Consider the following 11418-nt stretch of genomic DNA (forward strand, 5'->3'; position numbering starts at 1 on the left):
ATTTGAGGTCGAATTAATCTTCACTCCCACTAGGTTTGTGGTGATAGATGGCAGAAGCCTCTTTCAGCCTCTTTGGTCCAGCAAGGCAATAGCCTTTTGCAGCTTGTGAACCCCGTTCCCATTTTCTGTGTGTGGTTTGAGAGCTGCCAGGTGTGCAGAGAGCTGCTGGTGGCTTGCAGTGTGGTGTTCACTAAATCTGCTTAGTGCTGAGTCTCTGTGCACTGAGCCTGTACCTATGTTGTGGGGAGGGCACCTTCAATAACTCATCCACAAAGGAGACAGTCAGGAACGTTGTTTAGTAGCTCACGTCTGTTCAGGGGAAGGGAGATTGCTAATAAGTTAGTGCTGATTGAGAAATACCTGTGTGTTCAGTTGTTTTTGTCCTCAGTATGACAAAACCTAAGCTCTACCTGAGGCTGACAGTACCTGACTTTTGCACTGCAATGGGTCCTGTAACCAAGCTTTTTATTTTATTTTATTTTATTTTTATGGAGTATAATTTAATGCTAACTCAGATTGGGTTTCAGTTTTGGTTATCGTGGTCTTTTATGTTGTATCTTTGCTATCACAATACCTGATCTCCCTGCTAGAGAGCTGAACAGTGAATTATTTTGAGGCTGGCAACTTCTGTGTAACATCTGCTTGTTGAGGGGCATCGCTTCTCTGCTGCCAGCAGTTGGATTCCAGCCACGGTTTCATGCTCAGGTTGCAATCTTGCATCGCTTTTTTGCATCACGTACTAGGTAGTTTTATTAAAATGTGGTGAACTCCCGGTTACACACACACATTTTTTTATGTGTGTGTGTATAAAAATATATGAATATAAAAAACTATTTTGGACTTCAATAGAAGTCAGAAATTGAGCCAGCACTTAAAGATTGTTGTAGCATGAACGGTGTGTACAGCTCTCCAGATCTTGGAGTGACAGTTTGAACCTGCTGGAAGCAGCATATGTGTATGGCAGTTAACTCTGATGGTTGTGAACGTTTGCATTGGTGAAAGTAGACGCACATGCAATTTCCCAGAGCTTTTCCAAGGGCCTTTTTAACATGCTGCTGGTGTGACAAAAAAAAAGAATTGTATATTGGTACAGCATCTGCCAAAGGACAGTCCCTGCTGCTTCGTGAATCCTTCCACCAGGCAGGCATGGAAAGGATAAATAATGTTTGATCCTGTTGCTGGCTGGATACCTGTTCATTTCATGGCCTGTGGGGTTTGTTTCCTTTCAGGATCCTAAAGAAACAGAAGTGCTTTAAAAGGCCTAAAGCAGTTGGCAGGCTGGGAAACGTCTGTGGCTTTAACTTAGTTCTGATGTCAAAATTAAAGCAACTATCACTGCAGTGCCTTCATGGGCAGAGGCTGTTTTCTGTTAATCAGAACAAGCACTTTTGGGTAAGTTGTAGAGGAAAAAATGATAATGTTGCCCTATCTCTTACCAATTTCATGTGGATAATCACATCTGAGGAAAATTAACTCCTAAAATACCTGTAAATACTTGTATTTAATATTTTTAAGGGTTCTTAAGAAATAGGTTTTGCCAAAGGGTTGATTATGATACTTGCCATATAGTGAGACTTGCTGTACTGGGCTTCTAAACTCTTCAGAAAGTTAATCAAATCCTCAGAATTCAAGGATTACACACATTACATTTGTCTTTGAACAGCAGAGTCCACAAAAGTTACAAATTCCATTTGTTAAATTAGTGTTTTAAGAATGATACCATAGAGTTAATTTTACTGTAGTCACTTTATTTTTAATATAAAAAAGACTTAGAGACTTATATAGATCAAAAATGATGGCAGATTAAATATCTGGACTAGGATGTAGGACAAACATACCATAATGCTCTTGTTCAGTCAGTAAGTAATTTTAGTAAGTGTACTTTCCAAGCAGTATGTTATCCTAAGGTGTCCTGTCCTGCTCATAGCTGATAAGAGAGATGAAATATACTCTCTGTATGTTAAATGTGAAGGTGTATAATAATACAAACAATCTTATTTTCCAAAGAATCAAAACTACTTTAAACTGAGTTTGAGTATCTGTAGAAACAAAGTGTTTGGCTGTAATAGATGCTGAAATCACCACTGCTTTGCCCTGGGGAACAAAGATAGCAAATACCTCGATCAACATGAACACAGATTAAGCCTTGTAATGCTCAGCCCTGCTTCCACCTGAGGAGGCTGGGGACAGAGCAAACTGGGGGCTTCCCCAGGGAGGGATATTTTTCATTGTCTCTTCATGGGTCTGAGCAGGGGAAGGAGGAGTTGTGAGCCGTGACAGGGAGAGAATAAAGAGCTCCTTTCACTTGTCCCCAGCCCAACAGACTCGAGAGGAGTACTGAAGTGAGGAGGAGGGAGAAAGGCACTTATCTGCCTGGGAACAACGGGAAAGGTTCAAGGGCAAATGCTGCCCTATGTGGCCTTTGCTCCAGCACCTGGCATGTGCTGACCAAGCTGCATGAGGTGCTGAGGCTCCTAAGAGGCATCCTGAGATTTGCCATTTTCACTTCTTAGATGTCACTGCAAGCATAATCCAGATTTTTTGCTGTTTATTGTTTTAACAAGAATAGTACTTACAAACTACCATCTTGTTAGCTTTTGCCTGAGAAATGAACATAAAGCTATGGTAAAGACTGAAATTTAAAGCCAGGAAAAATGCATTCCACAGGGGTAACTTGTAAAAGACCTTATGAAAATAGTGTTCAGATACCAGAGTTCCTCTAATAAAAACTGAAATGCTCTTGCAGGTTCCCTGCCTAGGGTAACATTTACTAATAATGATTTACATCAGCTGGTAAAAGATGTGGTTCCATACTGTTGCATCTCATTTGTTTCCTAACTATAAACAAAAATAAATTAAAAGTTTCCATGTGTCTGTTTTCCTAGCAGGAAAAAAAAATGCTGCCTTTATGCTTTAAAAAGGAAAAAGCCTCTGCCTGACAAAATCTAAGTGCCCTGTGTTTGCCGTGGCTACTTTCCAATGCTGAGCGTGAAGATGATCCGGCCCAGGAAGCGGTCACTGTTAATGTCATTGATGATCCCTTTCCCGTGCAGGCTGCATTGAATGAGGACCAAAGAATTCCTCTTCACGTCTGTAAAGTGCATGGCCACCAGTGGGGACGTGTAGTTGACCTGAAAAGGAGGGAGATCTGCTGAGGGAGCAGGAAAGCAGGTGATGCTCTGGCATGGTCAGTAAATATGACGGGTAATTGGCTGCACGACCCAGCTCAGCCGTCACCAGTGGGACCAGAAACACACTGGTATTTGCCTGCTCTGCATCAAGCTGCTCAATTTGCAGTGGGTTTTGTCATGTCTTTAATAGGAGCCTCATTTTAGGGGGCTTTTCCTCCTGTGTTGCCTGTCACCTTCCCCAGCACCCTAGGAAAATGCTGGTGTTAAGACCAGTGTTAGTGTTAGTTAGCTTCCCCCCCACCGTTAGTCTGGGGGACTAGCACAGCCAGTCCTGGACTCCATGCAGAAAAAGTAACTGTTCCCACTGCTGGCAAGGGAAAACCAGCATCCCTAAAGATTCCCTGCAGTTTGTCAGAGACAAAAATAGAGCGCTGCAATCCCAGTGCCCATGGCCTCCCTCCTGCCTGCAGCTGCCTGAAATAGCCAGTGAGCACACCTGTACCCTCTACAGTAGCTCCTTCCCAAGGAGAGGTAACGAAGCCACCAGAACATCCGAGCCCTTACTTACATGTGTGATCTTGCCATAGTAGGGATAATACATGAGGTCAAATGTGCCGTTCCCAGGGTAGAAGTCCACTGACCTCAGGTCACTCTCATTGCCTTTCTGTGATGGAAGCAAAAAGGTACTTGCATAGTGTGTGGGACACAAAATAAGTAAGGTGAAGGAGCACAGAAATCTCCTGCAAATCCCCACCACAGTTCAGCCGCACCAGCTGCTCACTCATGGCATGTTTGCTCCATGAGCCAGTGGCTGCTGCAGTGAGCCAGAGTGAAACTGTGCTAGGAGTGTATGGGTGAAGGTTACAACATTTGCTGCCCATGGATCTCTCTCTGTGCTTGGCTATCACTCTCTTAAGTGTACAATCCAGCTGCTGCCCTGCGTGGGAGCCGCTCCTGCTGCCGCTGCTGACTTGCAGGGCGCTCTCCGGAACAGGCCTGCGGGTGGATGCCAGCAGCTCCAGCCTCTCCCCCCAGCTCCGGGGGCTTTGGGAACCAGCAGTGAGAGGGTGAGGGTCAGGATAGGAAGCAGGAGACTCGTGGCCACCCCTGCAGCCCTCAGCAGACCACCTTGCTTGGGCTGGGGGCATGAGGAGTACAGGGCCCCGTGAGGGCACTGGGCTAAGCTGAGGGCATGACGCGTGGCAGTACCTGCACTTTGCAGTCCACACTCACAGGGACCCCAGCGCCAGGGCGGTAGCCTATGATCTGCAGAGAAAAAAGACATTCATGCTTGTAGGAAATGTAACACCAAGGATGTGCTGCATCCCTTTCCAGAGCTCTTGCGCATGGCAGTCATATTGCCCAGGAAGACCACAATGTGTCAGAAGAGGCAGAGCAGGGTGCTGGGAGCATCCCTGGTATAACACAGCCACCTCCCCACACAGCTTGCTCCCCCCCTCTCCCCTTTATTTTTCCAGCAGCATGCACTGAGATGTCAGAATGTTGGAAATTTTCTAATAAATTTGGTTCTGTAAAAATACCCATTATAAAGAAACGAGGGCCTGAGGTGTAGCCCTAAAGCTCACTTCCAGAGAGGATGCTGGAACAGGTGATGCCATGCACCCAGCCCTTCATCAAATCAAATCTGGAGAGTTTTGTAGTGCTTCATTTTTAGGTTTTCTGGCAGGTACAAGCCAGCAGGTTTGGGGTTTCTTGTTCCCTGTTTCCCTGGGCCTGAGAACAGGATGAATTTCAGTCCCCACGCAGTCCTTAGTCTGTCCCACTGGGATCCACTGAATGAATGAATTACGACAACCAGATTTTTCTGTACCCGGTTCATCTTCAGCAGGATGCATGGCTGGCCTCTGGAGTAGCCAAATGTTTGATCCTCGATTCCCGAGCAGTTCTGCAGCAGCGAGCGCTTGAACTGGCAGGCCTTCTTCTCTTCGCTCTCATTGCCCCCTTGGATGAAGTACCGCCCTGAGATGCACTCAATGTTCTTCTCCTCTTGAACCTTGTCATCATAAGCTGGTGGGGACCAAGCAACTCATTAATGCTTCTCCAGACCTGCTCACATCAAATCACTGAGTGCACCCTCACATGAAGGGCAGTCCCAACCGGATCGGAACGTTTCCTCCCACAGAAGCTCCTGAGACCACCTCATGAATCCTCCCTTTCCAGGCAGGAGACATGAGGCACCCAGAGGTGCTCTGCCCCATGGCCCCCCAGCGCCCACCTGCTAGGAAGTGGTGCATGCTGTCCACGTATGGCTGCCACGTGCTGCGCTTGGAGACATTGAAGGCGATGGTGAATCCATTCAGGTACGGCCTGATCATCACTCCTGGAGAACAAGATGGACACTGTCAGAGCAGGTATAGGGACTGGCCATGGGCTGGGGAGCATGTCAGGTGGGCTGGACAGGCATGGGCCAGCAGCACCAGCTCTCAAGCAGGCAGTGACAGCCTTATCATCCCCATCCTCATCCTCCTGCAGCACGCAGGGACCAAGGGACCCCCATGCTCTCAGCCAGCTGTGGGCAGGGAGAGAACCAGGGGATCACTTGTTCCCCACTGACATGAAAGCCCAGGGAAATGCTGCTTCTGCCATGGGGAAAGAAGGTTTTGAATGGGTCCCCTATTCCTCCCCCCCCCCCCCCCCCACAAAAAAAAAAAAAAAAAAAATTGTAAAAGCTACTCCTGATTTGCATTTTGGTTTCACAGGTCTGAGGTATAAAAGGGCAGCAGATGAAATGAGTGGGTATCATCTATAAAATGCCTAAACTTGCCTCTTTGAGAATAATTGAGTAATTACAATAACAGTTAATATAATCTGAACAAAGGCTTCACGTGGGGGCTATTTAAGATGTCTGGTCCTCTCCAGACAGCCTGGTGGCTGGGGAGCTGCAGCACCATTGCTGCTGCAGTGCACGGTACCACCCTGGGTGATGCCATTTAGAAGCACTTTGCTGAACCGGGCGTGGAGCCTGGCCCCCACAACAGATGGGGACAGGTCTTCAGCTGGTGGAAACCCAGTAGGGCCCTGCCTAGATCTGCAGCAGCTGGGACTTGGCTTGGGGCAATCCCTGGTGAGTTTCTTTGGTTCTTTATTTCTGCTTCAACAGAAGCTTTAAGATCTTACCTTGACTCTCTGTCCATTTGTAAAGAAGATAAGAAAAAAGACCTCTCCATTTAGTCTGCAAAATTTCCTATTATAAGTCTTTCTATTAATAATAATAGTATTTATTTCTGCCTATCCAGCCCTTCCATCGCAGCCTCCCTGTGTGTGCCAGCAGAGGCACCCGAGTCCAGGCACGTACCTGGCGGAGACACGCGGTCCCGGTAGGTGGGTGTGTAGGGGCTCAGGGTGAGCAGCATCACGTACATGCAGAAGGCGAACATCCCCGCCAGGCATGTGTAAAAAACGAAGTAAAACAGTAAGATCAGGCCTGCAGAGCAGAGATGGCATGTTGCTGTCAGTGCAACCCAAGCATGTGCCATGGGGATGCTGGCAGCCACCTCCACCGCCGACACCAGAATTTTGGGGCACGGGGCTGTTGGATGGACTCCCTGACCGTCCAGGCCCTGGGGATAGATCCTTTGGATCTGTTTTGTGGCACAGCCCTTCCCAGAGCTGGGTCAGGACCCAGGTGGGGGCCGCGTGAAGGTGCTCCCACCCTGACCTCCCGTTGGTTGTGATGAGGACCCAGGCACTGGAATTGGGGCAGACGGCATCGCCCAGCCCACGGCACCACCAGCATTTTGGCCCTGATATCCAGGCACGGGGTTTGTTTTCCTCAGGGCCAGGCTGACGGCTGAGGATGTCTCAGGAGGCCATGGCCTATGAATAAAACCCAGCAGCGCAGAGCGAATCAAAACCTAACCCAAACATTTCCCAGGAGAAATGTGCCGGCAGCACAGGGGGAGCCCTGGGAACGCAGCTGTGTGCAGGCATGGGGCTGGGAACAGCTGTGGGGCTGCGTCCTGCTGTGGGCCAGGATGGGGCAGATGGGGCTGTCACCACCAGGGGTGGCATCGCTGCCCACCTGTGAGGCACCAGGAGATGATACCTGTGTGCTGGTGTTCGCTGTGCCCTCCCCATGCCTGCAGATGTGCAATTTCCAGCACTGCTCGACTGGGAACGCATCCATCCATGCCAGCCCAAGAGTTGTACCCAAGGGGTACAGTGGGGGGACAGGGAAAGGGATAGGGACAGGGACAAGACCTTCCCAGGGTGCAAGGAGGGCTGCCCAGCCAGCATTCACTGCAGGCCTACAACTACTGCCACCTCGCAAGGTGCAGAGGGCTTGCTCCCTGCTTGCACTGGCAGGATCCAGGCCACAACAGAGATGGGGTCCCCTGCATTTTCTCCGTCTCTTAATTTTTTGCTAAACTTTTGCTTATGAGTTCTTGATAAACACTGGCATCCAGACCAAGGTATCTTTTCCTAGGTTGTCTCCTTGTCCTCCCCCTCCCCAACTAGCTGTTTTTATTGCCCCGCTCAGAAATGTGCACCCCTCACTGCTGGGACGGGGTGGTGATCCAGGTTAGCGAGGATGTTCACAGGCAAGTGCATCCACCACGAAGGAGAAAAGGCACCAATCCCCAAAAACGGGGCTCAGACAAGGACCTACCCCAGCTCTTGGCTGTTCTCCCCAGGCAGGTTCTCTCCTCTGGGTTCCACAGGAAGGTCTTCATCTCCCCAGCCAGGTCTGCCCAAGTTTTGTTCCCCATCTCTGCCTTGGTCTCTGCTTCCCCTGTGTCAGGATCCTGCACTTTCTCTTCGTCCTTATTTTCCTGGAAGAGTTACAGAACACAACCCCCACAGGCAGGCTGAGCATCTCATTGGCCAAAAATAAATGCAAAAGCACTTAATAGCTGGAAATGTTTCAAATTTCCATTTTCCCATCATCACTCTTGAGTTAAGGAGAGGCGGTTTCTGGCTGTTCTGACTTATGATCACTTAGATTCCAGAGTTTTTTTTTTTTTTTTTTTTTTTTTTCCCATGGCACTGCGGTCATGCTGGGTGCCATCTCTTCATCTCCTTGTCCTGGCATTTACAAAAGTTTGTCTTCTCTAACCTGCATCAACACAACCACAAGAAAGCCTGCAAGCTGGGGCTGTTCCCACACTACCACGTCTCTTATCACATGCACACATTTTCCTTGTTACTGCAGATGACACCATGCAGCATCGCTGAAGAGGTCATCCACTTTATTTTTTTTGGCATGTGAGCAAGCGTTTAGTCTTTGGAGAAATCCCTGTGATGTTATTTTTTGAATTACACCAAGTTCCCAGGAAAGACGCATCCCCAGGCACAGAGAGAGTTTGCTTTGTGCCATGGTCCTGGTGATGAAGAGGCATTTATCTGGAGCTCACAGACACTAAATTCTCTCTCTCTGGCCACGAGTCACTGGAGATGTGATTTAGGGTGACTGTGCCTAAATGCCTTCAACCTGCAGAAGCTCTAAAACCAGGCAGCAATGTGGGACAGGGTGCAGCCCTTGCTTGGAGCTCAGGGCTGGGTGACCCCAGAGCAGGGTTTGCCCACCAGGAGGAGTTTCTCCTCAAACCCACCTTTACCCACAGGAGCAGGCTTTGTGTCGAGGTTGGATGCCAGGAGAACGGAGGCTGAGCTAGGACACCAGATGGAAAGCATGCAAAACTGGAGCCCTGGACTTGGCCCATTGCCTCCGCATGCCATAAGGCAGAGCTCAGGTGCTGTTGGCTGGGTCTGGCCATGCTTGGGGAGATGGGGCCGTGTGGGCAAGTATTGCCAGACCCCACAGCAGCTGCCCTGGCAGCTTGTGCCAAGGGCTGTGGAAACGCGCTGGCTGCGGACACCTGCTGGGCCAGCAATGCATTTATAGCCTGTGGATTGCCCTGGGACGCTGCCAGCAGCTTAGCAGAAAGTCTGGCTGGGATATCCCTCCGGATCGAGGGGGATTGAGCTCCGTTCAGATAGCGCAAAGTAGTGAGAAGTGGGGGAAAGGCGTGGGTGTGTGGGGCAGGACACCTGCATGGGGCAACTGATGGAAGAAGATTACAAGAAGGAGGAAGAAGAGGATGAATTCTCCTTCCTCCCACTCTCCTCCCTGCTAAAAAGAGCTGTAGCACGGGAACACAAGCTCCATGCTGCAGATGCAGCACCCGGTGAAGGTCCCATCCTGCCGGCTCAGTGGGGTGGGCTGAGCTGGGCTGGGGCAGCCGGCCGGGGGCCTGGAGCAGCTCCTCCAGCACCGGCCATTCCCGTGAGGATGTCCGGGTGCTGAGGGTGCATGGCCAGCAAGGAGGGACAGGGCAAGAGTCCAGGACAACCGTAAGGATTTTATGGAAAGCCTCTCACAGGGCTGCAGCACTGCCAGCCCCGCTTCCTCTCCCTTCCCTCCCAGTGCACAGAGCTGGCATTTCGCAGGGGCACCAGGCAGCATTTCCTAAAGCAAAGCTGCCACTTTCACCTGCCAGGAGGTGAACTGCGTGGCTGCAGCGCCCACCTTGCCTCTCAGAGCAGCCCCCAAACACTTACCGGCCTTTTGCCTCCCGGGGAGGCAGCCTTCAGCTCCATCTCTGGCTCTGAAACACAGACAAACTTGAGCATTAGCACTGAGGGAGCTCAGGGCTGAGCCCAGCACCTCCGTCCCCACCGTGGGGCCCGTGGGCACAGCCCCCTGCCCACCACAGTCCCCAGCCCCGCTGCTGGCTCCAGCTGACCGAGGCTCCCCCAGCCCAGGGGGCTGGGAGACCTTTGCCTGCCCACGGTGGTCGCAGCCAACGAACCACGGCTGCTTTTGCTCGCTCACCCAGAAGACTTCAGTGTTTGGGAGCAGGTCAAAAAATAACTTGCTTTCCTAAGAGGGGTGAGCTCAACGCAACGGAATCCTGATCCGGGCATAAGGCCCCTGCCACCTGGTGCCCTTTGCAGCGGACCCACAGTGTACTGTACTGCTGGAGCCCCCCAGCAGCAGCTAACACCTGACACGGGGAGCAGGGCGCTGTGCCGTGGAGAGACAGCGTGTCTGTTAACAAACAGCGGTCACTAGGGCTCTCAGTGGCCATGTGGCTGTCAATATGTGCTTGTCAGTCACCGCTGGACCCCGCTCCATGCTTGCAAAACCTCTCTTGTGGCAGAGGGGCAGGTTTATATTTATCCCTTTGAATTGAGGCAGCAGCTGGGGACACGCAGTGTCTGCTCCCCAGGCATGGCCAGCGGGATGTGCTCCGGAGTGATGCCTTGCTACAGCACCATGCCAGGAAGGATCACATTTTCCCTTGTCAGTGAATTATGGGCACAGGAGGCTGTGTTAGGGCACAGGGTGTTAAGGTCCTGCTGCTGTGAGGGACCTGCATGCTGGGAGCAATTGGGTGTGGGTGGGGGGCAGTGGGGGGATGAGGGGAAAAGCCTTGCCAAAACTCCTGGAGTAGCTCCAGCAGCATGGGAGCTGTGTGAGAGCCACCGTTCCTGTTGTGCCCCATGCAGCTCTCGAGGAACAGTGGGGTTTGTTTCACACCAACAGCCTGAGCTGGAGCATGGCACCAGCCACCAGCTCAGCTCACAACCCCAGCACATTTCAAACATAGCCAGAAACCCTCCTTTCTTCAGGCCCCACTTAGTGGTGAGGAAATGCTGCCTTGCCACGGCCCGAGGCTTTGCACCGAGGCATAGGGACATTGCAGGGCTGCAGGAGCCGATCGCTGTCTCGCACCTCCTCTCCCACGCGTGGCCAAGAGCCACTCCCCAGTCGCGCTAGCAAATATGCCCAGTGGGAAGGAGTGGGATCTGGCAGCAGCCCCGGGCTGTACCATGTCTGCCACTGGGCACACGGTGGAGCTGGCATGGTACCTGTGCAGGATGGAGCTGGGATGGGGCACAGGTGCTCCATGGGGCCTGTGGGACTTGGGGCACAAGCAGCTCCATGTGAGCACATGTATGCCCCTGCATTGGTGTGCATGGGGCTGTGCTGGTTCATCCAAGGTAAATAACTGCTGGAGGCAAAGCGTTCTTTGCCATTAATTGATCTGGGCATTTGTAACTCACCTCTTGCACCGCTGTCAGTGTGTGCTTTCTCTTTGCTCCCAGGAGAGGCTGGTAATTAGGCTCTTATCCGACAGAAGTGTGGGTTTTTGAAGTAGAGATAAGATTAGTTTCTTTTAACTTGATGAAATATGATTTGGCTTGAAATAATTACATGATTTGCACTTAGCACCTCTCAACCCAGGGCATTAAACATGATTTACAAGCAATTACAAAGCCTGCTGGGAAGATGCTTTTATCCCCGTTTTACAGACATGAT

At 50.8% G+C, this 11418-nt stretch overlaps 1 protein-coding gene across 4 annotated transcripts; it reads right to left on the reverse strand.

Moving 5' to 3' along the window:
- Positions 1-1727: 1727 nt before the first annotated feature.
- ATP1B4 (ATPase Na+/K+ transporting family member beta 4) lies at positions 1728-10063 on the reverse strand. 4 transcript variants are annotated; one of them, XM_035323468.1, is made up of 9 exons: positions 9928-10063; positions 9654-9700; positions 7762-7924; positions 6448-6576; positions 5368-5472; positions 4963-5159; positions 4341-4397; positions 3700-3795; positions 1728-3131 (listed from the first exon to the last, which is right to left on the reverse strand). In XM_035323468.1, exons 2-9 carry the CDS (start codon positions 9690-9692, stop codon positions 2970-2972), a joined length of 948 nt encoding a protein of 315 aa, XP_035179359.1. In that variant the 5' UTR covers positions 9693-9700; positions 9928-10063; the 3' UTR covers positions 1728-2969. The 4 variants fall into 4 exon arrangements, with proteins under 4 accessions (XP_035179359.1, XP_035179358.1, XP_035179360.1 ...); XM_035323467.1 differs by lacking the exon at positions 9928-10063 and adding an exon at positions 9871-9927; XM_035323469.1 differs by lacking the exon at positions 9928-10063 and adding an exon at positions 9804-9915.
- Between the last annotated feature and the right edge of the window lie 1355 nt (positions 10064-11418).

The sequence above is a fragment of the Oxyura jamaicensis genome, chromosome 4, assembly GCF_011077185.1.
Source record: "Oxyura jamaicensis isolate SHBP4307 breed ruddy duck chromosome 4, BPBGC_Ojam_1.0, whole genome shotgun sequence".
Classification (NCBI taxonomy): domain Eukaryota; kingdom Metazoa; phylum Chordata; class Aves; order Anseriformes; family Anatidae; genus Oxyura; species Oxyura jamaicensis.